General features: G+C 36.9%; 2 protein-coding genes across 2 annotated transcripts; both read right to left on the bottom strand.

The window, feature by feature from the left end:
* Positions 1-2,818: 2,818 nt before the first annotated feature.
* Positions 2,819-4,673, bottom strand: LOC141617309 (uncharacterized). Its single transcript, XM_074434491.1, has 4 exons — positions 4,425-4,673; positions 4,236-4,379; positions 3,601-4,152; positions 2,819-3,541 (listed from the first exon to the last, which is right to left on the bottom strand). The coding sequence occupies exons 1-4, from the start codon at positions 4,671-4,673 to the stop codon at positions 2,819-2,821; spliced, it is 1,668 nt and encodes a 555-aa protein (XP_074290592.1).
* Positions 4,674-5,837: 1,164 nt separating this feature from the next.
* On the bottom strand, positions 5,838-15,971 carry LOC141621382 (protein PIN-LIKES 1-like). Its single transcript, XM_074437933.1, has 10 exons — positions 15,822-15,971; positions 8,596-8,675; positions 8,345-8,469; positions 7,949-8,070; positions 7,416-7,586; positions 7,170-7,280; positions 6,964-7,064; positions 6,778-6,830; positions 6,494-6,679; positions 5,838-6,374 (listed from the first exon to the last, which is right to left on the bottom strand). Exons 1-10 carry the CDS (start codon positions 15,954-15,956, stop codon positions 6,250-6,252), a joined length of 1,209 nt encoding a protein of 402 aa, XP_074294034.1. The 5' UTR covers positions 15,957-15,971; the 3' UTR covers positions 5,838-6,249.
* Between the last annotated feature and the right edge of the window lie 10,037 nt (positions 15,972-26,008).

Here is a 26,008-nt window from a genome sequence, read left to right as displayed (position 1 = left end):
TGCTAGCTTAAGGTAACTATTCCGAGTTACTCGACGATTTAATGTCACATTAGTGTTGATTATGATGTGTTGGATGCTTATGTGATTGATAACATGTTAACTTTAATTTTCACATGAATGGTTGTTGTTAAAGTTTGTTAAATATGTTGTTTTTCACATGTTTAAGTGTTGAAACGGAATGAATATTGTTGAATGTTGCTTGAATATGTAAACTATTGATTTCCTCCCAAGTATACATGTGGAATTCCTTGTTAATTACATGCTCTTGTTCAATCGGATTGTAATGATAATATAAGATTGACTTGAGGATGAAGATTTAGTCCGTATGTGTCGTGGTAATCAGGCCTTTGCCGCAGGCTCCGGCCACCACCGCAGGCTCCGGCCACTATCGCAGGTTGCGGTTTAGGCCTGACCAGTTTTCGTAAAATGGCCATAACTTCTTCGTTACTTGTTTGTTTGAGGCTTATGACCTACCGTTAGAACCGTAAGAGGATAAGCTATCATCTCCAATTGGTTTCACCTTATTTAGATATTTAGAACTCAAGTTATGACCGTTTGAAGTTGATCCTTGTTATAGTCGAGTACTAAACTTGTTGTTATAGATTGGGTTTTGAGTGTCTTGTTGGGTATGCATCTTAACCTTGGTTCTAACACTTGTGTATGGTGTGTTGAGACTCTTTTATCATGGGAGTACTAATTTACCGTGATGTGGGCCAAAGTAGGCCAAGACTCTGAGCTGGGCCAATTTGACCAAATGAGTTTGGTCAAACTCGGTATAAACCGGTCAGCCTCGATTTGACTAATGACCCGTCGCGGGACTTGGGTCGAGGGTTTGTTTTTGAGGTGAGATTGGTTGATATTGAATGTTTCATATTGATGCCTTGATATTTATGATTCAACATGTTGGTAGCTTGATGTTTTAACCATATGAGCATGATTATTATTTCACATGTTGGTTGTTGGATGCTTTGGTTGCCTTATGCTTGAGTCTTGTTTGCCTTTGGCCATTTTAGCTTATTCTCATGGATTATGATATTGATGGTTAGCTATAATTTGGTTATTGATGACATTGAGGATATGGTTGGATTGTCTGCTGAATAGACATTTATATAGCCTTTCACATGATAGAATGTTAGCATTTATGTTTGAAAGTTGGACTATTTGCCCCTCTTATGGTTAAGTGGGTGTCCTACTTGTCTTAAGTGTTGTAGGCTAAAGCATTCAGTTGGGACTAGGTCCTAGGTGAGTGACTTCGGTCGATGTCATAGATAGGCCCTTATAGTCTTTGACGAGTGTATGTTTGCGGCTTAATAGCCTTTGTGTCTTAGCTTGGTGGGCTTATATCCAAGTTAGGTCATGACCTCCTGACGTACTCTTAGAAGTATGTGGTCAGCTTAAGTACTAGCCAACCCTTTGGTGGACTCCTTAGGGGTACTCATGTGTGTGATCATGGGTCTTGGATGCGGTATTTTCCGCATGTCGCTAGGTCTGCGCAGGTTTAGGACTAGGGTGTTTACCTTACCTTGTGGTATAGACTCGCGTTACAGAGTGACTATTGACCGTCCTAAGAACTTATGCCTGTCTCTAGATATATTGTCCTTTCTTGTTTGATGATTCTATGAATCATAGAAGGTGAGATGCAAGCCGGCTATGGTTGATAGAGTTTGGATTCCTGGATGTTATGTGATTCACATGATAGTGTAGTATGAGTCGGTCTAGTATTCACATGCTAGGACTATGTGTTGTTTTATTGTGGTTCACATGATAAGCACAATTGTCTAGCATCTATATGCTAAGGCTATGTGTTATTCATATTCATATTCTTATGTTTACATGTTATATTAATTATGACATTTCGTGGCTGGGAGAACTCGGAGTTACTCCCCACTGACTGTGGCTTTCGTATTTGTATAAAATGCGATTGACAGGTAGGTGATGTATATATGGGGTACATGGACGAGCTAGCGAGCAAAGTAACCTTGGGACCTAGATTGGCTTTATTTTATTGTGGCCCTTGAACACTTTTTATGTCATATACTTTTTAGGGACATATGTCTCCCTTTTTCATACTTGGGTTGTATAACTTTATTTCGCGACTTTAGCGATGTTTTATTTATGAGGTTTATTTTGGACCTTGTATGTTTGACGCCTTCCCATTTGGATATTTTTATAACAGGTTCAGGTTTTAAAAATTACAGGTTTTTACCCAAATGAACCTATTACAAACATATCCATGCAGTTTTTATCTAGAATTATGTGTTTACTTTTCCGCAATAAATGAGGGTGTCACACATTGTGGCATAACAGAGTGTACCAAACACTCTGAGCTCATCATAAAATGGCATTTCTTTATACAACAACTCATATGGAGTTTTCCAACTTAAAAGCTTTGCAGACATCTTATTGATCAAATAGGTGGCTGTAAGAACACACTCACCCCAGAACTTGATAGTAACATTGGACTGAATCTTGAGTACCCTAGCAACCTCTAATAAGTGTCTGTGTTTCTTTTCAACACAACCATTTTGTTGAGGTCTTCCTACAATACTCCTCTGATGGACTATACCCTTGTCTCTAAAAAAATCTTTACACTGAACTTGGAAAAACTATGAACCATTATCTGATCTAATAGTTTTTATCTTAGCACCAAATTGATTCTCAACATAGGCAACAAAACCATTAATGAAACCAAGCACTTTGTCTTATTTTGAATCAGAAAAGTCCATGTATTCCTTGAGTGATCATCTAGTATAGTAAGAAAAGATTTTGCACCAGACAAAGATGGAACCTTATATGTCCCCCAAACATCAATATGAACTTAATCAAAACAATTTTTAGCATATGACATACTTCTTAGAAATGGAAATATATGATGTTTAGCAAAAACACAAGTCTCACAATGAAATTGTTTTATTTCTTTCAAATTTATTCCATGTACATGTTGAAGCTTCTCTAAGGAACTATGACCAAAACGAGAATGTACAAGAGCTATATCTGTTACACTAGTTGCATTTATATGACAATGAAAAGAACGAGTTTTATTTGAACAAAAAGGAACAACTTTCTGAACAACAGGACTAAAACGTGCTCTAAATCTATAGAGATTCCCAATTCTCTTTGCCTCAGCAACTGCCTTACTTTTATGGTCCTGAAAAACACATTTAGTTTTCAAGAAACAAACAATTAAACCAGTAGCAGTTATTAACTTTGCTACAGCCAATAAATTTTGTTGCAAATCTGGTATGAGAAGGACATCATGCAGTGTCAATTGGTTTCTTAAATAAACTTGACCAAATTTATGTACAACTTTGATTGTCCCATCAGGTAACCCCACATATACAGGTTTAGCAAGATTTTTCACATTATGCATCAATTGAATATTAGATGTTATATGATCAGATGCTCCTGTATCTACTATCCAATCATGGTCATTAAAATCAGTCAAACTAGCAATAAAAACATGGGAAGATAGATGCATACCAGAAAAATTAACTGATGATTTTAAATCAGAAGAACTGGTAGATGGAGCATCAGAAATGGCCTGAAATCTGGATTGACATGAAGTGAAACAAAAGCCTGGAACTGGGATAACTGAGGAACCTGAGAAACAGCATGAGGAAATTCAAGAGAAGAGACATCCTGATACCCATAATCTTGATCATCAGCAAGCACATCAACATTATTTGCCTTAGCATAAGAGCTGGAACCAACTTTTCTTTTCCCCTTCAAGAAAGCCTTGTACTTGTAGCACCTCTCTTGAATATGCCCCTTAATCTTACAGAAGGTACAACTCATCAACATGTAACACTCTTCAATGGTATGCCCAACTTTCTCACAGTGAGAACAGAATTTATGATCAGAAGCAGGATCTTTCTTTGGGCGTTTGCCTGCATTACCAGCTTCAGTTGTTGCTCTGTTGAAAAACCTTTTCTTTGAAGCAAAATCAGTTGTCTCAACGGAAACCTCAACAACTTGATCATTGATATGCTTCTGCCTCTCAACCTTCTGCAACATACCCAAAGCCTTGTTGATAGGAGGCAATGGCTCTATAGACAACTGATTTGTCTGAGCATGCTCATATCTTGATGTTAACCCCATAAATAACCGTAACAACTTGACTTGCGTTTCTCTGTCAACTAGACGTTTCAACATCTGACAAGAGTTCATGGCACCACATGTACAGGAAGAAATAGGGTCAATATGATCCAAATTTTCCCAGATATTCTTCAACTTGCCATAATATTCAACAAAAGAAAATTATCTTGAGTAATTCTACCAAGATCCTTCTTCAACTCATAAACTTCAAGGATATTTGGCTGACCAAACCTCTCAACAATGTCAGTCCATAAGGCTTTACAAGACATAACAAACTGCAGATTCTAACGAAGAACAGGAACGATGGAATTAAGAATCCAACGTTTAACCAAAAGATCACATCTGATCCACTGATTATACTTCTTGTCTGTGGCAGCAGGTAAAGAGCATTCCCCATAAAGAAATCCTCTCTTGTTCTTGGATAGCAGAGCAGCAACAACTTCACGTTGCCATTGTAAGAAGCTGGTGCCATCGAACAAGAAAGAGGACAAAGCCAGACTAGGTTGATCAGTAGGGGAAAGAAACATAGGATCATCGAAAGGAGAATAAAGATACATGTTTTCAGAAGAATATGACATTGTTAAGCTTGGGAAAAAGAAAGATTATGATGTTGTTTTGTTTGTTAATTGCGGAAGCGTAAGATCGTAACACTAGTTCTAATACCATATGAAACTAATCTAATATTAGTTGATATGAACTAGAATTGAACTATTCATAAGGAAGTATTAGAGAGAGAATTGAGTAAAGAATTATATTTCATAATATTGTGTTTGTTACAATCATTGATTTCCTTTTATAGTAGTTGTAATAGGTTAAGCATAACAACCTTTAACTACCTTTAACTGATTTCCTTAATACATGGGAAGTTAGTTGATTATTAACAACCTATAACTACCATGCTCATAGTATTCACTGATGACTGAATGCATTTCATTCGACCTGCAAATAAGAGGATATAGACAAAGTATTTTCAGAAATTTGCAACCACCGATCCGGTAACCCTTCCAGACTCTCTACCCTGCTTATCCGTAGGCGGAAAAAATCTAATGTAAATAAAGTCTCAAATTCGTTAATAATGTGTACGTAGTGGATATACAATTAAAAATCTGCTATTCTAATCACCATCTTATAGGTGGTGAAAAAGTCGTAACTTCAGGCCTGAATGAAGGGATGGGGTATTTGGACATGGTTCCAATATCTCTTGTGTATTATTTTTAGGCTATGATGATAAAAACGTATGTGCACAAATTAAAATATGTGCGTGAATGTGGACATAAGTGACAATATTTTTAACGTTTTTAAAAGAAAACTTAATGTCTGAAAAGGTAACTACGAGTGAGAAATACGAGGTATGTACTATATATGCAGTGGCGGAGTTAGGGTCGAGCTAGCAGGGGCGAGCGCTTCCGTCGAAGGATAGAAATTTCAATCTTCAATGAAGATTTTATACATTATACCAGTTTACACAATCCTTACCCTCTAGCTAACTAATGACATCAGCAGAGCTAACTAACTAACAGTTAATAACAACTTTACAACTAACCATACTTAAGTAGTTGATACATACGCCCTCCAAACTCCAAATTTGAATGTTCTTCTCATTTTTCTATTATATGTGAGTAGTATTTTAATGAAATGGGTAGAATATTAAAATTGAAAGGAGTATCATTTTACTACGAAGTATTGTTTATCGCGATCGATCAGAACAGTCCAGCAAGAAGAAATCCTTCAAAAAATTTCCAATTATTTTATTGATGTAAAAACGATTGAGATACAGAATAAAGAGTTACAGAGTGTACATAACTCATATGGAGTAGGACAAATTAAAGACCACTAATTTTCCAACAATTTGTAGAAAAATAAATAAAAATAAAACAAGACTAGATTGGAAATTGTTCATGGGAACGGATTACTTGACAAGTAACCATTGTATTTGAATAGAATATTGTTGATGATCAACCTTGTATACTTTGAAATGTTAGTTGCATTAACGCTTGAGCTCGTCCGAAATGTATCATGTTTGTAATTGACTAGTTGTTCAGAATCTCGATGGCACAAAACCTGTGTCATCTAGATACGAGAAGATATACCATATAAGTACGAAGCGATTTTTGGTAGAGATGGTAAATGAAACAATGGCCTAGTTTCAATAGCCTAAGATACAAGTGACATGAAGTATGTGGCCCAAAGGGTTAAGGCTAATGCGGACACAATATACGTCCACAACATAATGACTGAGCATTCAGCTTCGCCCGCCTCAAACAGTTGGCTTATGGTACCTGTCAAACAACACAAATAGAAACATAAGATAATTTTAAGGTTTCAATTAATAAGCTTGAAAGGCGTGTTGAGTTAAGTGGTTGAATTGTAAATGTATGAAAAAAAACATGGAACATACCGATTGTCATTGCAGGCGGAAGAGCAAATTGTAGCATGAGAACAAATTGATACTGTGGATTGTTTCCCACCATCCCAAAATGATGCGCAGTACGGACAATGACAATGCCAAGGAGTGGCAATGCGATATAACGGACGACTATCACCCCTATTATAATCAAAGCACTTACTCCTGATCTTCTTAATCCTGATATATCACCAACCCGAAACAACAATTCAACTACAGATTAATTAACTTGCAAATGAAACACAGTTCAATTATAGACACGCTATGCATCAAATTACCTCTTAGAAGGTTTGCTCCGACAATGAGGGTCACACAAGGGACTGTTGCTCCCCTGTTGAAACAAAACAATTCATAAAAACAACGCAACAATATAAGTAGAGTATCTCTTAAAACTTGTATGTAAGAGTCTGATATTTTAGGATGGAGAGTACATGTATAATGAAGTGGACAAGAAAGATAAATACCCTAAAATTTCAGCAGTACTGTATCCAACACGAAGAGGAGCACTGCTACCAACCATCAAGTGCTTTAGAAAAGGGACTACTCCAATTATGAGCCCAATGATCTTTGTTAAGCAAAACACCACCAATTTATTAGGTTAGGCATATTAATTAATTAATTTAGTCTAATATGTTCAAAAGTTAAATTAATATATATAAGTTATATATACCGATCCAATGGTAGTTGGTGCCAACAAATGCTGTAAATCGACAGTTCTGAGTTTCACTAGTAAATCGGTCGAAAATTTCTTCATCTTATCCAACATAGGTAGCGGTCCAACCTACATGAAACATTTCAAAAGCTAGTCTTCAACTCAATAATATACTACGGAGTAATATTTAGTTGTTACCAATGGCAAACAGACATTTTAATAATATCATCTTCCACTGATTGCGGTCCATAACAATTTGCGTACCTTGGAGAGTAATAGTTGGGTGTTGCTTCCGTCTGATGGTAGATTAGCAGACCTTATACTCACTATACTATGATGGCTGCCATCTCCCCCCGGCTGTATTCCTCGGTTACTTTTTTCTGCTGATATCTTCATTATCACATACACATATGACCAAATGTATATGGCTCCTACCTGCCATTTATTCATTGTTAGTGTTACCACTGTTTTATTAGACATACATCACACGGTAACAAAGCCATTACACGGTAGAATCCAATGTTTATATATATATATATATATATATATATATATATATATATATATATATATATATATATATATATATATATATGTCGTGTTTTGTGTGGCTTGCATAAGAATTACTCGATCTGAAACCATGTTTTATATCAAAATTGTGACATTCTTTTACAAAATAGTCCGTGATTAACTTTCAAGCGCTCATTTGCGTCGTCTAAATTTGGAGTCAAAGATCGGTAACAGCCCGATTTCAAAGATTATAGGAGAACTTAGTAAGTGTAGATATGAAATAATACCGCCATGGACACAGAAACATAAGCTGCTCCTTCGGCAATGCAAACCGAGTATTCGCCAAAGGGATTGTTTGGTTCATGACATATTGCTGGGATGACAATGAGAAGCAAGTTTCCTAAATTCCCTGTTCATTATCCATTCACAAAGACGTGTAAATAACCTTTTAATAAGTCTTGTGCAAGTTCTAATTTATACAGACTAAAAATGTGAGACAATATATATACGACATTATCTCACAAATTACAAAAATATGACTAAATATTATGAAATGCATATTCATTTAGGTCTTTTCTTAAGCAATTTTATAATATAATTTTAGTTGTCGGATTAATACATTTTTTTTTAAAACGAAAACGTCATGTATAAAAAAAAAAAGGAGGGAATATGATTTATTGTACCGGCAGCGCAGCAACCAATGACAAGGCCGCTCAAATTGTGGGGAGCTCCGGTGATTTTAACAAGTATCCATCCTAGAATTGATCCTATGATAAAAGTAAGCAAGATGTTGACGGGCATGAACCACCTACATTATTAACGCCTTGCTTAGAAATTTATACAAAAAAATGTACAAGATGTTTCAAATTGCACCCAGTAAGAGCATTGTATAATAAAATTAACTTGTTTGATCGAGATATAAAATTAAACTTACATGTCCATCATAACTTGAACCGTAACTGTCTCTGCTAGGTATGCACCCATAAGACAAGGACTAAACACGTAAAACACCAGCTGTTCAATAAAACATATTCATATGTTAATTACTTTTGTGGAGGCGAATTTTCCTTGAAATTCGAGGGGTTAGCCGAGGCGGCCCAATAAAAGGTATTAACACTTTCGCACAGCACATATATTATTACTACCTAGAAAATTACTTTTGTGGAGGCGGATTTTCACGAGGGGTTAGGATTTAAACACGAGGATTTCTAATAGTATTAGATATTGAACACCTAGTGACCTAACCAGCAGGACAAGTGAAATTTATTCCTCTGGTTATGTAATGACGTAAAACAAAATGGTCATTATCTTAGCATAATGGGTTGTCCAAGTAAAAGGGTATCGATGAGATAAGTAACACTAGCAACTACTCGCTTGGTTTTAGTCATTTGTTGTCCTATTCTATTTTAAGGTGTCTTAGTTAATTCTTGTCCTTTCTATTTGTGAAGAAACACAAAGTTTCACATGTAAGGGTTGTCCCACATTGATTAAAGAGAAGAAGAATTACCACTTAAGGCAAGGGGGTACTCCCTCTATTGCCAATTGGTTTTATAGTGGAACCCTCTTAGACCTTTTGTTTAATAATTGACTCATTACTCTTAGTAATATAGAGTACCTTTGTTGAGCATGTTCAGTATACAAACTATGTAATCTATATCTATATCTATATATATTTATATTTATAAAATAGGCTTTTTTCGAGCGATTCTAGAGCGTCCACATCATCAAAAATCAATTTAGGAAAGTATCATAAATAATAATTTTTGATGTAAAAAATAAAGTGGAGAATCTTCTAATTATTATAATATATATATTTCCTAAATTATATTCAAGTGATATTTCCAATTTTTATATAAAAATTTTTCCATTTCATTTGACAAGAAAGTATTGTTAAAAAAATTATGAAAATAATATAATTAGATTCGTGAAAAAAATGCTATCATTAGAGTATAAAATTTTATCATTTGCACATATTAAAGATAGTACTGTACCTCTTAGTTATTAATACATTATATGTCCCACATTGAAAAATAATGTAGGTGTGGAGAATATACTACGTATAAATAATAGAATTGTCCCACATCGAAAGATTAACAAATTGGGTTAATCCTATGATTATAAATAAGAGTCATTCTTGAAACTTAGGTATTAACCCAAATCTTTTGAGTCTCTTAAGTATTATCTTAAAGAGATCTTAAAAGTTTGTATCATATCTCCACAATATGATATAAAAATAAAGTGGATATTTTTTAATTATTATAGTATATATTTCATATATTATATATCGAGTCATGTTTATAATTTTTATATAAAAACATTTTACATTTCATTTGATAAAAAGCTATCGTAAAAAATTATATAATTAGATTTGGGATAAAAAAAATGAAATTATTAGAGTATGAATTTCATATCATTTGCACAAAAAAAAGAAATAAAAAGTACGATTATTAATAGACAGTATATGATGTTGAACTAGGTGAGAAATAGAAGACGTGCTTCTTAGTATGTTATATGTCACGCATTGAAAAATAATATAAGTGTGATGAACATACTACGTATAAATAGTAGAATCGTCTCACATCGGAAAATTACCATAAGGTGGGGTCATCCAATTATAAATAATAGAATTATCCCACATCGAGCATAAGGTGTGACGATCCTATGATTATATATATGAGTCATCCTTTGAACATAAATATCAACCCAAAATCTTTCGAGTCTCTTAAGTATTGTCTTAAAAAGCTCTTATATGTTACAGTTGTCTTATATGTTACATTTGTTGTGCTTTAATAGTTAAATTGATACAAGTGACCTTGATTTTCTTGATTCAATTATCTAATTATATTATACTTTAATCTAACAATCGAACACCGATAAGACTAACTAACAAATGTAACAATAAGTATGCATGATCTCCATAATTAATAAGTCTTAAAAGCGATTAATATTGATTAATTCAATTTAATGAGAATGAGAATATAAAAATGAGTTAGGTATGATTTCTTACAATTAGACCAATTAACTGAATATTAGTAAAACAATTAAGCGGACAACAGTTGAAGAAATCCAAGTATAGCAAAGAGCTCAAGGTTCAGCTACCATATTAGCTCTAGGAACTGCCAACACACTCATAATAAAATTCTACAAAAACATTTTCCTAAAAAATCCATAGGCCATAGCAGCTTATGTAGTCTTAATACCAAATTTATTTGTATTTTATTATCCACGAATTTTTATTTAAGACGGAATTATCCGTCTTCAACCTTTTTTTGTTTAAATATGTACTTAAAATTAAAAGACTTACAAAAAGAGTTCATACAGGGGGGAAATCCAAAGAACAAAACGTTATTAAATCGAGTTAGATGTCGAACTAGGTGCAAAAAAGATGATGTAATTCTTAGTATATTATATGTCACACATTGTAAAATAATAAGATGTGGTGAACTACTACGTATAAATAGTAGAATTGTCCCACATCGGAAAATTATCATAAGGTGTGGTCATCCTATTATAAATAGTAGAATTGTCCCACATCGAAAGATTAACATAAGGTGTGCTGATCCTATTATTATAAATAGTAGAATTGTCTCACACCGAAAGATTAACATAATGTGGGGTGATCCTATGATTATAAATTATGAGTCATCCTTGGAACTTAAATATCAAACCAAAATCTTTTGAGTCTTTTAAATATTGTCTTAGATAGCTCTTATAAGAGTTTGTATTATTACCCCCACAATAGTGAAATTTATTTGTACTATACTTTTGATTTTGGTGGTTTCACAATTATATAATTATATATTGTTATATCATCTCCTTTTCTACTCAAATTTAGTAGTTTAGCAATAAGTTATTTAGTTTTTAATTTTTAAGCTGAATTTTTAAATAACGAACATACATGAGTAGTATTCTTATTATATAAGAGACTTTAAAAGCACTGTTACATACTGTTAATTTTTCAAGTTTTAACATTTTTTTCATCTAGAGAGTTCAACCCTTAAAAACTACTTAATATTTATAAGAAAAAAATGTTAATTTTATACGTAAGAAAAACTTTGTACTTTAGATAAGATTAATTTGTTAGCAATAAGATAAAATTGCACAAATGTTACCTATATACGTGCGAAAAACTTTAGACTCTAGATAAGATTAGTTTGTTAGTATTTGCTCATTATTAATCGGATTGGATGTTGAATGTATGAATATTAACATATAGTATTTGCTCATATTATTAAATATTAAATATAACTACTATTAGATATAATGCGTAGCAATTGTCCGTATTTCGGGATTCGGGTTGGATGTCGAGCTAGGTGTGAAAAAGATGGTGTATTTATTAGTATGTTATTGTCCCACATTGAAAAATAATCTACTACATATAAATAGTAGATTTGTCCTACATTGAAAGATTAGCATGCATAAGGTAGGGCGATCTTATGATTATAAATAGAAGCCATCCTTGAAAGTTGGGAATCAACCCAAAATCTTTTGAGTCACTTAACTATTGTGAAAGAGAGCTCTTAAGAGTTTCTATTATTAACGGTTAAAATTAAAATTTAACAAACTATAATTTTGTTGTCACTAAATTGTACTTATGTTTGCTTATAGTGGCAAAAAACATAGACGTATTTATCTTTTACGCCTTTACGCTGGAATTATAGCAATAAGATGATCATAGGAGTATACATTACATGTGCTTTGTGAAAGAAAGAACATAAAAATGAACTCTATGTATCAGTAATTAGAAGATTAATTATTATTATTATTATTATTATTATTATTATTATTATTATTATTATTATTATTATTATTATTATTATTATTATTATGTAAGACGGTCTTATTAATTGAACAAAAAAAAATTGAAATGACTAAATTATAAGAATTCATGTGTAAGTAAATTGTCCATATTTGAAGGGTAGGTATATGGTTCAAACAAAATATATACTCTCTCTGTCTCAATCAATAGTTTGCATTTGCTTTATTCTCCCTACCAAAATATAGCAAATGTAAACTATTCATTAATTTCACACCTGTCTTTGTATTACTCACAAGGGTTATCAAAGCGCCCCCATTGGATTACACTTATGATGATTAGTAATTAATACATTTTGCTAGAATTCGAGATAACAAAGCTTTAGAGGCTACTTAATGCTTAGAATCAAGTACGTATCAAGAGACCATAAGGGATTATGATATTTTTTTTTTTTTTTAAATTATGTGACATCCGGATTTGAACTTCGAAACACCTATATTTATATTAATCATAAAGGCTATGAAAGCGCCCCGATTGGCTTACACTTATGATGATTAATATTTAATAAATTTTGCTAGAATTCGAGATAACAAAGCTTTAGAGGCTACTTAATGCTTAGAAACAAGTACGTATTAAGAGACCATAAAGGATTAAGATATTTCATTTTTTCGAAACACCTATTCGATAATTTTATATAACTTAGTTTTAAAATAATCAAGGTCATTAACCCGTACGAAGTACGGGCTTTCAAACTAGTATCTGAGTAAATTGATCTCTTAATGACATACGGAGTATTTATACAAGGAGTAAATCTCTTGTAAATTGGTTTACAATATAATTATTACTAGTATTGGTGCCCGGCTTCGCCCGGGCTACCGCTATTTACCATTAATTTTTTTTCATAAAATAAAATTACTTAAAGTTGCATAACCCAGAAATTTATCATTAATATATTTTTCTATGACATATCCTTAAATTACGATGAAATAAATTTTGAGACACATTCACTACTCCCCCTATTAATATTTTACTCTTATTAATGAAACAATAGTAATAACATTTCACTATTTGCCCGTACTCATTGTTACTTTCCCTACTCCCGCCGTAATTATTGTTACTGTCACTACTGCCGCATTAATATTGATTATTTCACCACTCCCGTTGTTGTTTCTACCACTTTTACTAATGCCGCTGATAATATTGTTACTTTTACTATTCAAATGAGTTATTATTATCATATAACTATATCTAATGTTACTACAATTATTTTCTTTACTGACATTACTTTTACTACTTAGGCATGCAATTTTAAGAGGTTTATATATTTATATTACATGTATGCATTAAATCAAATCGAAAGAATTATGCAATATTATATATTATGGAATCTAACTTGAATTATTTATAACCTACTTATATTATATTTTTGTATGTTAAATAATTAACATCTCTATACATCTAATAAACTATAAAATTTAATAAAATTGCATAGATTTTAGGAAAATTACCAAGCATCTTCTTTCTTTTAGTCTCCTTGAAATTGACCATCTTAATTAATTATTTTATTTTAAGAAAATTGACCATAATTTAGTCTCTTACAAATGTTTAGGAAAATTACCAAGCTTCTATATAATTTAATTTTAACCCAAACTACATAATAATTGCATTGAGATCCCTTAATCGGGTTCATCACACGGTGCTAGTGATTTAAAACTATATAGTATAATTAATTTGTATAACTTTCTTTAATTACATTAAAGTCCCTTGGTTTCTGGATTTAATATCATTGAACTCCCTATGTTTGGTGCCTGGCTTCGTTCGGGCTACCTCTATTTACCGTTAAATTTTGTTTTTAATGAAATAAACTATGTTGGAGTTGTCTAACTCACACGTTTACTATTTGTACTATATTTTTCTACGGCATATCTTGTAATTATGAAGAAATGTAAAATTTATTTTCAAATTATGAGACACGTTCACTACCCCTCTATTAATATTATTACTTTCACGACATTCTTTCTTAATATCATTACGTTCACGACTCCCGTGTTTACTATTGTTTCTTTCATAATTCCTCTATTTTTTTCTGTTAAATTCATTATTCCCGTTAATTTTATCCGGCCTATATTTAAGTAAATAAAATATTTCCTTGAGTCGATTGGTTATTTAATTGTTCATACTTTTTCTCATTGTTACCACTGTTACTTTCATTACATTCGTAGTTACTTTCACTACTCCACTATCATTATTATAAGTGTCACTACTCCCACTTTAATATCGTTAATTTTATTAATCTCGTTGCTGCTACTATTACTTTTACTACATTTAATTTAATGTATAATTCTATGATGATACTAATTAATTCCATAAGTGGGGCATGTTAATTTTAAGGAAAATCACTATATTCTTGTGTTTTCTAAATTTAATTACTTTAATTTAATGTAATTTCCATAAATATTCTTCATCAAGGCATCTTTATATTATACTTTTAACCAAAACTATATAATATTTACATTGAGGTCCCTTTATCAGGTCCATCACATGGTGCTATCGATTTAAAACTATATAATATAATTAATTTGTATAAATTTCTTTAATTACATTGAAGTTCTTTGGTTTCTGAATTTAATACTCCCTCCAATTTCATTTATTGTTCCTCTTTCCCTTTCCATCCATTTTCCTTATTGTTCCCTATTTCCTTTTTTGGACAACTTTGTGTGGTCCAAAATCAATTTGATGTGGGGTCATGTGTATTGTGTGGTCCAAATTGATTCTCTTATTTCTTATGCAAAAAAGAAAGGGGAACAATAAATGAAATTGGAGGGAGTATATAGTATTGATAAGACTATTTAGTAATATAAGGTAACTATAAAAATCGTAAAATAAGTGTGAAAAAGTACAAACAGGTTACATGGGTAATAAATATGAAATACAATAAAAATAAGTACTCCGTAATTGAAGTGTATAAGCATCATTAAGAAAAACACTAAAACTTAGAGAGACGGTCTTTCAATAAGTTATTGAGAGATCAGTCTTCTGTACCCTTTTATTTGTATTTTGTGACCCTTTTGTTGTTTATTGTGACATAGTAGTTTCGTACCTATTTACAAAATAAATGTACCCATTTTCTCTTTAATCATGATTTGTACCTATTTTATTACCTTTAGTACCAGTTTTTCTTAAAATTGTAAAATATTCTCTCAATAACTTTATTGAGAGATCGTCTCTCAGAAGACCTACTCCTCCGTTCTATAATTAAGGGAGATTTATTGGGGTTGCATTCCCTCGTCTAGTTGCTAGTTAGTTTAGCTTTTTTTTCGAAATTTACCCCTCTTAATCAATACAAAAAAAAAAGAAAGAAAAAAAGAATTGAGAAGCATGGAAAAAAAGGGAGAACTACTTACATTATTGAGACTATTCCTAGCAGATGGGCCCAATAAATTTATACGATCCAATGCCAGAATTAGGCCTATTGCTGTTAACAGCAATGTTTTCAAGACAGGCATCAAAGCCACCAAAAACAAATCCACAAAGCCCATTTTTATCCTTTTTTTTTCTTCCTTTTTAAGCAACAAAAAATCTAAAATTTAATTGAAGTACATGAAACAAAATTTAATAACTCACTGTTTTATTTTTTTTCTTTTGGAATTTTGTGTAGGACTTATGGATGTTATATATAGCAGAATTCCAGGAATATTGGCTTGTTTTAATATAATAAATACCAAAAAAAAAAAAAAAAATTATTTGATCAACATATTAGAAATGTAAATGGACAATTTCCTCAAGTTTGCTAATTCAATGCTAATGTGGTGCCTATTCACCATCACCAAAAGCATGTTCATATATATTTACAATTTATGTCATTTTTTTGACAAAGTGATATTCACAAATGTTTATGGATATATGTTTTTAATACTTATATTGGTAATAGGAGTTTGAAGATATAGAGATTGACATTTTAAAATAATGAATTTTATTAAGTAAAAGAACGTTTTCAAAACTCAAAAAAAAAAAAAAAAAAATACAAAGCGTACGGCTATATTTTTATAAACCAAAGTTATTTATGTTTTTGGAATAAATTTAACCAGTTCAACTTGAATGATCGATAAGATGGAATCATAAATAAATAATCATTGGTTTCTTTGCTCAAATGTGGCATAAGAGCAATGTTGCACAAAAGTCAAAAAATGAATTTACGACCTATTATCTATAGTAACTAAGTACCTTCTATATAATTATTATTTCAGCAATTCTTCCTTGTGACGGTCACAATTTGCGATGGGCAAATGTGACCACTTTTTGATAAAATGTAATCATTAAGTACTGTTCATAAAATGTCATTTATAAAAAAATGGTCACATTTTCTCAAAAACTGATCACATTTAGTCCATCGTAAATGTGAACAGTGTTTGTGACAGAATAGTACCCGTCACAAGGAAGAATTTGCGTTATTATTTATCTAAGAACTCTTGGTTAAATCACAATACACACCATACCGTTGGTGATGAAGATATATCAATTTGCTAATTAAATTGATTAAAAAAGTTAGAGAAATTTGTTTTATCATTCACTTAATTTTTTGAATCGTCTATTTTAATTGTGATAAGAAATGTGTGTGATTAACTTATCGCCCACTTAAAGACCTACCGAATTTACTGCCCTTTCTACAACCAAATAATAAATACTCCCTGTACTGTTCATTTGTTATCCTTTTTCATATCAGGGTGTCTCAGTCAATTGTTGTCTTTTCTATTATAAAAATAAACTTGATGAGTAATTTGATTATTTACACTCAATTTGATCCACTTATTATTTAACAATTGACTCATTTATCTTTTCTTGGTCTTTGCGCCAAATCAAAGAATACAATTGACCGGGACGGGGAGTATATTAGGAGGCAAAGATGATCATCGAAATAGTGATTTAATAGTATGGTGTTTATTAGACTTAATCAACAGTTTTATGTGCTATATGACCTTGAAAAAGAGACAAGGAGTGGAGTCAGGGAAGCCTTTCATTAACATAAAGGACGAGACAAAGCATCATAACGATTCCATGGATGGCTTTTTTTTTTTTTTTTTTTTTTTTTTTTTTTTTTTTATCCACAGTGGGGTAGTCAATCCAAATTAATGGACAAATTCGATGTGCTACGTTCATGTCTAAAACAACAATAATTGTTAAATAAAAAAAATACTTGCATGAGATTTTTTGGACTTGTATCCTTTAATTATTTTGTTTTCTCAATTATACCCTAGATTGTTTTTAAAAAATAAAAAATAAAAAATAAAAAAACTTTAACTATGCATAACTCTTGGATTTTGATAGTAAAATTATTAGGTTGTCATTAATACTAGAATTACCTATCAAATTAACAATTTATAAACCTAACTAAACTCTACTAGCTTCTAACAATAAGGTAGTAAAATGGCAAGGTAGGTCGAACCCAGGGGAAGGACCTTTAACTAAAGACTCGAATTGTAAACTATTGGCCACAATCACTAACTAAGACTCCTCTAACTAATTAAGACACTAATGGCAATTTAGACTCAACAATTGCAACTAATCACAAACAATGGGTATTCACAATGTTCAACTTGTAGGAAACATATAAGGAGAAAGCATTGGTTTGGAAACAACATGAAAAAGAGTAAAAATGGAGACTTTCCTATTGAGACAATTCAACAAACAAGTAGTATGCAAGAATTCAATATAAGAGAAAAACTTGATGTAACTTGGCTCAACAACTACTTCCTAAGCATAAAGATCCTCTCTTTTCTTCCCTCAACAATTACTCAACAACTTTCATAAAATGGCGATTACTTGCTCCTAAGCTAGAGTAGTTAATCCTACCTATATGGTCACCCAATTGAAAAACCACAAGAGGGTTTGCACACAAGAGCATTAAGATCAATTCCAAACAAAAGAAGCCAAGATTAATCCTTTAGGAGGCTTAATCCAACCAACCAAGAACTAACTTGCAAATTCCACTCACAAAGATACAAACTTTAAACCAAATTCATAAAGATGCAAGCTTGCTATAAAGATTGCACTAGTAGGAAGAATAACATGCAAGGTTAGCTACTCCTAACACATTAACATCCAACATGAACATGAAATTCAAGGAAATTGCAATAATTATTGAAGAAAGATTAAGAGGTTCTTACAAAGAGTAAGGAAAGCAGTGTCTACCAAATTACACCAAGAAAAAGGTCTAGCCTTCCATAACCATAGATGAATCTAAGATTGATGGAAATATTGACATAAACCCAAGCCAAAGATTACAACCTTGCCTTCCAAATACCAAGTTCTTACTCAACATACAAGTTTGTGATGATTCAATAATGATATGATAAACTAGGTTTTCAAACAATGAACTATATATATGGCTGCACTCTCTTCTAGGTTAAACCTCCTTTGGGCTTTCACGATATGGCTTAAGATGGGTGATCAACTTTCGAAAGCTGAGGAGAACGCACGCTATGTCATACACCGCAGGCCTGCGTCATACGGCGCAGGCTGCGTCAACAGACACAGGCTGCGTCCTAGGCTGATCTCCGCCCCCATTCTTCTTCTCATTTAGCTTCTTTCACCACTTGTCCTTCGTACTCGTTCATCAAGGAGTGACAACTTATATACTAGCTCGTTTGGAGTCCGTCTTCATTGATTGCTTGTTCCGGGGTGTGGTTAGAGGTACTTGCTCGGGACTCCGAACTCTCTTCTCAAAACCATCCTCCATATATGCATTAAAACACGTTAAACACAACAACCAATGGGCGTGGAAGACTTGTTCATTATACTGACAAAAGACCCTTAAGTAAAACCAAATTAGGCCTAATAATGCCTTATTGACTCGGCAAGTTTGACTCTATCAAACTCCCCCACACTTAGACTTTTGCTCGTTCCGAGTAAAACTCAAGGAAGGCACTTGGGCAAGTCTATAGGTGAGTATAGGGGTGAATGATCACTCTTCCCTTACCACTTCCAGCTTATGTCTCCCTCATAAACAATCCACCAATTAAATGAAAATCTACTCAAATTTTTGACACTCGCTCTTCTCTCACACTTCCTCCTTATATCACCCTGACACAAAGACACAACACAACTCCAACTCCGACTCATTCCAACTCCACCCTTCTTATACCACCAAGTAAGAGATGGCCACTCTCACCTTATCCCAAGGTGATAGCAAAGTGGCCTAGACAATCCTCCTAAATCATCACATTACTCCACTTATTTCACCCCCTTATCACTCCATGCAATGTAGGATCAGGCTATTTGGTTGGCCAAACACCCTTAAGAATCAACAACACAAGTAGCCAATCGGAAAAACCACCAATTTGAAGCAAATTTTTTGTGACATAAAAAGAAATTAAGTCCTAAAGTTAGCCTCCTTCCAAGACCCTCCTATTGCTCCCTTCTTATCTCTCCATCTTTTTGGTGTTGCATTTTCTCAAATTTCCATTTTTTTTGTTGAAAATCCCTCATTTTGCCTAAGGTGCCCTCTCGGGTTTTCACCTTAGCTCTCCTTTCCTCTCATGGTGGCTCACTTCTCTTTTTTTTTTTTTCATTTTGCCCGGAATGCCCTTTCGGGTTTTCATTCCGTCCTCGGCTACCTTCCCAATCTTGCCTTAGGCACCCACCCTTCTGGGTTTTCACCTAGCCGGGATTTTCGTTTTTTTTAAGCATCAAAGACTAAGTGGGTTATTGCTCCTCTCCCTTGCTTCTCTTATCCTTCTTGCTCTAGCATAGCCATCTTTCACTTGTTGCTCATTAATGGTGGGTTGGTATTCAGGATTGTTTTGGTGGAGTGTCATGCCAAAAAGGCCTCGAATTATGCCAAAGGAATCCTCTTGTGTTTGAGCATCTTCGTAGGAGTCCTCAATGTATTGATGGTGCCGTTCATTTTGGACTTCGAATTGTTGACTCACTTGCTCTCGCCATTCATTTTGGGCGTTCCACAAGGCTTGATTTGCTTCCCATTGTTGGGCTTGTTGTTGTTGCCAAGCAAGGGATTCTTCTTGTCTTTTAGCAATTCCCTCAAGCATTCTCATTTGGGCCGCTTCGGCTTCCGCCCCCAACCGTTGGTGATCATCAAAAGCGATTTTCCATTGTTCCAAACTCTTCAATCTTGGCCCATATTGTTGTTGCCAAGTGTGTGAGTTCTCAACCCTTCCACTAATAGCTTGCAATGTTCCCCGGGTGTCCACAAAATACTTGTACATTTGATGTTGCCAGGGTTCCAAAGGTGGGTTAGTGGAACCTCTGGCTTCTTCCATAGGAGTATCGTGCAGAAAAGTGGAGTGCACACCCGGTTGTTGGAAAGTAGGCTCTTCAATCCTCTCTATCTCCCTCTCCTCTTCTTCTCTTTCACTCTCCCTTATTTGCCTCACTTCACCCCTTCCCGAAACACTTCTCCTCGCCCCTTTCTCTTGCTCACTCTCAATACTAGCATCTTTGTGACAATAAAAATCACGAGCCTTAGGCCCTCTAGGAAGTGGCATGCTTGGGGGTAAACAAAGATAAGGTAAAGCATTATTCCCCAACCAATACCCCGAAAATCCAACCGTTGGAAGAATTCGAAACATGTTACATTCTTGAAGGGCAAACTCATTGTAATTGTTCCGGGTGTAATTCCAGAGCAAGTATCGTTACCACCCGTGGCTTGTAGTATGATGTCTTGAGTTGGATTCTACCTTGGTCTTAATCGTTCCTCTCGGCCTCTCCTGCAACAATGAACGAACTGAGGGCTTGGCTTTGTGCCAAGCGTACTCACTCCGACGCCCAAGTCAGTAAACTTAAATGTATAAGTTGTATGCTAATTGGCTAGGAATATATTATAGAGAGATAAGGAAGATTATACCAGATGAATAGTGTATTTAGGTCAAGTTATGTATTTCTGGATTGGATCCTTTCCTCAATGAAGGTTGAGGAGTATTTATAGACTTCACCTTTTGTCACGTAGTGGCCAAGTGGCCAAGTGGCTAGCAGGTGGAAAGACTGATCTACCCCTCGGCCGAGGGACCTATGGCTGGCCGGCGGGCTCTGATGACCCGCCGCCGAGGGTCTGGATATGAGTGCGCGGTATGTGCCCGGTGGCGAGTTGACATGCCGGACCCGGTTGACAGCCGATGGGCTGCATCGGCTAGGTTGTCTAAGTCGTTGACTTGCTGTGGATATCTTTGACCTTGTCTAATATGTTGACTTGGTCAGCGGTGCAGAATATGCCCCATCAATTTGCCCCCAGCGTAGTCTATGCCGTGGTATGGGCTTCGATGTACGTCTGAGCGTATATTCTGCGCAAGTGATTTGTCTTCTAATTTCCTGCATCGGCTTCTTCTGCGGCGGCTTCTTCTGCTCTGCCTAGTCTTTCTTAGGCCGTACCATATCCCCCCTCCACATGGATGTGTATTGGGCATCCGATGTGGAAAAGAAAGGGACGCCGGCCGAGACCGAGGTTGATACTGCCGGTTATTTTTGATTGCCCCCGGCCGGCGGTGTCTAGCTTGGTCGTTTATGTGGCCGGCGGAGAACAGATGCTTGGGAATTTGTTGAGGAAGGTGAATAGGCGGGGAGATTTGAATAGGCGTGTTGAAGACGTTTGGTCACTGTTGCATTGATTGACACAACTGTTGCAACGATTGACATCCCGTGGTTGCATGTCCGACACGTGTCTGCATGCTGATTGGTTGACGCTTCATGGGCTGTTCTCTGATTGGTCCTGCTTCATGGGCTTTTCCCTATAAATAGGGCAGTTGCCCCGTGAAATTGGCCACCAATTTCATTCTTCAAAATTTTCTTCTCTAAACTTTCAAGGGCTTCGTCTTCTAACATTCGAGTTGTTATTCCGGTAGTGTTTTTCTTCAAGGTAAACAAACAAACTTCTTCTTTTTATTTTTGTTAAATAATTGTTGCTATTATGTCTCAAGCTCGGCGCCGGGACTAGTACTTCTGCGCGCCGAGGATTCCCCGTTGCGTCTTGATGGGGAGGAGATACTAGACGCCATTCCGATAAGGTTTGGGGGCCCTAGGTCTCCTTCTCCCGTAGTCGATCCACCAATTTTGGAGGGACGGGAGGACGAGGGTGAGGATGCTGATGAGGATGAGGGGACCCCTTCCGATGGTGGGAGGTCATTTATCTGTCCCCGGATCATGGCGAGCCCCTGTACGACCGGTCTTGAACGTGGTTGGTTCCATAAGTTCGCGCTTGTTCCGCGAGACATTTTTCGGAGGCCATTTCTCGTTCGGTGAGGGGTATAAGATCGTTATTCCTAAAGAGGGCCAGGCGGTCTGTTGCCCTCCACCGGGTCACACCGGCGTGTACATCAGGCATCTGGAGTATGGGCTGCGGTTTCCTCTGAATAGATACGTCGTTGCCATTATCAGAGCTATGAACGTCGCGGTGGCCCAACTACATCCGCTGGCCATGAGGACGATAGTTGGCTTTGTGTGGCTTTGTCTCTTTAGGGGGGAGATCCCGACAGTCAACTTATTCCGCCGACTTCACGAGCTTCGACCGTCAATTGCTGGTAAGGTGGGGTGGTACAGCGTACAGACGGAGCCAGGCTATGTCTCCGTGAACAAGCTTACTTCCTGCAAAGACTGGCAACGGCGGTGGGTTTATGTCCAAGTGCCGGAGGATTACCCATTGCCCCGGTCTTTCCGAGCCCCATTTTTACTTGCGGTGTGAGAACCGGGAAGAGTATGAGGAGTGTACCTCCCGGGGTAAGGTGAAAATGGACGCTTCGAAGGTTCCTCTTACTGAGGATGAGGAGCGGGCGATGCAGCTGTTCGATGCTGAGAAAGGATGGCTGCCCCCGACTCGTTATTCTTCAAGATGAGCTGCTCTGTCACGTCGGCCTCATACCGGCCCTCAGCCAGGGTGAGTGGGGTCGGTGTGAGGCCTATTTTTGCCTGTTATGCTCTGTTTTTTAGAGCTATGTTCTATTCTGTCGTGTAATTCTTGTTTGGTTTTCTTTTTGCACCGGTTTGGCCGGATCTGTCCGAGAGTACCTTGAAGCGGGTAGGCCTTGATAAGGACGGGAAGGTAGTTGTGCGGCATCCTACGGCTGAATTGCGCGATCGCAGACCGTCTCCCAACGAGCTCATGGATAAGCGATTAAAAGGGGTGGATCCGGTGGCGGCTCGAGCAAGGGTTCTCGGAGCGTGCCAAAGAGAACGAAGAGGGCTGCGTCCCTGGGCCACGGCGGCGTGCTCGTGCTGCTCCCTCTTCGACCCCAGTGGTTCAGAGGGAACCTGTGGAGGTCGTTGATATTACCGGGGGGTCGGTGACCATTGCTAAGGAGCCGCCGCTTGCTTCTACCGTTGTTGGGGAGAAGAGGAAAGAGCCACCGTCTTCTTCCGTTGTTGCCGGGGAGAAAACCGATCCATCCGGCCCTCGAACAAAAAGGGCCCAAACTGGTACGGATCTAACTTGTGGTTCGGATTTAGCCGGTTCGGCGGACATCCCGGGCACCGGCTTTACGATGTGTCAATGCAAGGTGACATGGATGCTTTGTGCAAATTTTTGCAGATCCTTCCTCGGCGACCGCCGTTCTTATTGAACGGCAATCGGGAAGCAGCCCGAGAGGGCTATCGGGACGGCGGGTGACGGAAATGTCATTGTTGACTCCTCCGCTCAGAACATCTCTGCCTCCGAGCTTGTGGCGGAGGGTGTGAAAATGTATAAGAGGCTGGCGAAGTGGACCCAACAAGCCGGCTCCTATATCGCGGAGCAGGAGAAAACCATGGGCCAAGCTGCGCCGCTGATGGCGAAGCTTAGACTTGACCTCTCTGCCGCAAAGGGGGAGGCCGCGAAGTTTAAACTGGATTTCTTTTCTGCCAAGAAGCGCGCGGAGGAGGTTGAGAAGCTGCTGGGGGCCGAGAGGGCCAAAGTTGAGGAAGCTGATGGCGCTACTGCCAAGATGATGGAGGAGCGGGATAGGTACAAGGACGCTCATAACGCCGCGGTTGCCGAGGGGGAAAAGTGGAAGAATCAGTTCCACAACCAGGCGAGGCGCTTAGGGACGCGCAGCATTGTCATTGCTCAAAAGGAGAAGGATATTGCCATGCTCCAAGATGAACTTCTCCCAAAAATGTGTGCCCAATTCCGGGACCAGGCCGAGGAGGCGACCAGGGAGGCAATAAGGAAGCTCGTCCCCGAGGGCTCTTTCCCGTGGGATAAATTTGAGAAGCTTTTGGACGAGATGGCCGAGGTCATGGACGAAGCGGCGGCAAGGGAAGACGGAGGCTGAGAAAGCACTTGAAAATGTAGAGCCCTCTTCCGAGCCGCCACCGGAGAAGCTGCTGCGATGGAGGACAAAGAGCAGGCATAGGGAGACGGGCGGTCGTCACCGACTCACCCCGTCTCGGATAGCTTTAGCTGTTCGGGGGCCAACTATTGAGCCTTCTCTCCCCTCGCCATCTTTTGGCGCTTCAAATCCTAAGTCTGTAACCTTTTGTTTTCCTTTGTTTCCTTGCTTTTTGTAAAGCTTTGGTAGGTAGAGTTTAGGCTATCCTCATGGGGACTACCGTCGTCCGTACTCTCCTTGCAATCATTTTTAACAATTTTATCTTTTGGTCCTTGGCTTTGGCCGGGACTTTGATCATCATCCTTCATTTGTCTCTTTGCGTTTTTTTTTTTTTTTTTTTTTTTTTTTTTTAATTGAGTGCCTTTGTTTTTACCGTCGCACGGCCGAGGCGCGATTAGTACGCGCATCACAACTGTGTTAACGTCTTTAGTATTTACTCTAGCGTACCGGTCATTGTGTCCCCGTCGCTCTCGGCTAGGGCCGAGGTAATCGGGGTTATGGCTCGATAGCATTCGTAACTGTAGGCATATTGACCGCCAGACTCGCGTCTCAACTGCACTGAGTATACGTTTCTTCTAGCATATCGGTCGTTGTGTCCCCGTCGCTCTCGGCCTTGGCCGAGGTAATCGGGGTTACGGCTCGATAGCGCTTATCGGTCATTGTGTCCCCGTCGCTCTCGGCTAGGGCCGAGGTAATCGGGGTTTAATGGCTCGATAGCATTCGTAACTGTAGGCATATTGACCGCCAGACTTGCGTCTCAACTGCACTGAGTATACGTTTCTTCTAGCATATCGGTCGTTGTGTCCCCGTCGCTCTCGGCTGAGACCGAGGTAATCGGGGTTACGGCTCGATAGCGCTTATCGGTCATTGTGTCCCCGTCGCTCTCGGTTAGGGCCGAGGTAATCGGGGTTATGGCTCGATAGCGATTCTTCTAGTGTACCGGTCATTGTGTCCCCGTCGCTCTCGGCTTTGGCCGAGGTAATCGGGGTTAATGGCTCGGTAGCGATTCTTCTCTTTGAGTGACAAACACTTCGACGGAAAAGTTGGGTGATTCATTCGTTTGCTATGATCATGCGTTGGGGTGTCCACAATGGGTTTGGACACCTCCGCCGCTATACAAAGTATTTCCTCAAGTTGTCGGTGTTCCAATGGCTCATCAAAGGCACACCTCCCATGTCTGTCAGCCGGTATGTGCCCGGTCTCATCTCTTCAATCACCTTGTAGGGACCCTCCCAGTTGGCCGTCAGTTTACCATGAATATTTCCTTTGTTGGTGGCAGCCGA

This window comes from Silene latifolia, chromosome X, assembly GCF_048544455.1.
Source record: "Silene latifolia isolate original U9 population chromosome X, ASM4854445v1, whole genome shotgun sequence".
Lineage (NCBI taxonomy): Eukaryota > Viridiplantae > Streptophyta > Magnoliopsida > Caryophyllales > Caryophyllaceae > Silene > Silene latifolia.
This window is presented reverse-complemented; position numbering and strand designations above follow the sequence as displayed.

Coding starts and splice junctions, on each gene's coding strand:
- LOC141617309 (XM_074434491.1), bottom strand. CDS start 4,673: ATGTCATATTCTTCTGAAAACATGTATCTTTATTCTCCTTTCGATGAT. Junction 4,380..4,424: donor GGATCAGATGTGATCTTTTG/GTTAAACGTTGG, acceptor GTTCTTCGTTAG/AATCTGCAGTTTGTTATGTC. Junction 4,153..4,235: donor TTCTTTTGTTGAATATTATG/GCAAGTTGAAGA, acceptor AACTCTTGTCAG/ATGTTGAAACGTCTAGTTGA.
- LOC141621382 (XM_074437933.1), bottom strand. CDS start 15,956: ATGGGCTTTGTGGATTTGTTTTTGGTGGCTTTGATGCCTGTCTTGAAA. Junction 8,676..15,821: donor CTAGGAATAGTCTCAATAAT/GTAAGTAGTTCT, acceptor TTTATTGAACAG/CTGGTGTTTTACGTGTTTAG. Junction 7,587..7,948: donor ATGTTTCTGTGTCCATGGCG/GTATTATTTCAT, acceptor AATAAATGGCAG/GTAGGAGCCATATACATTTG.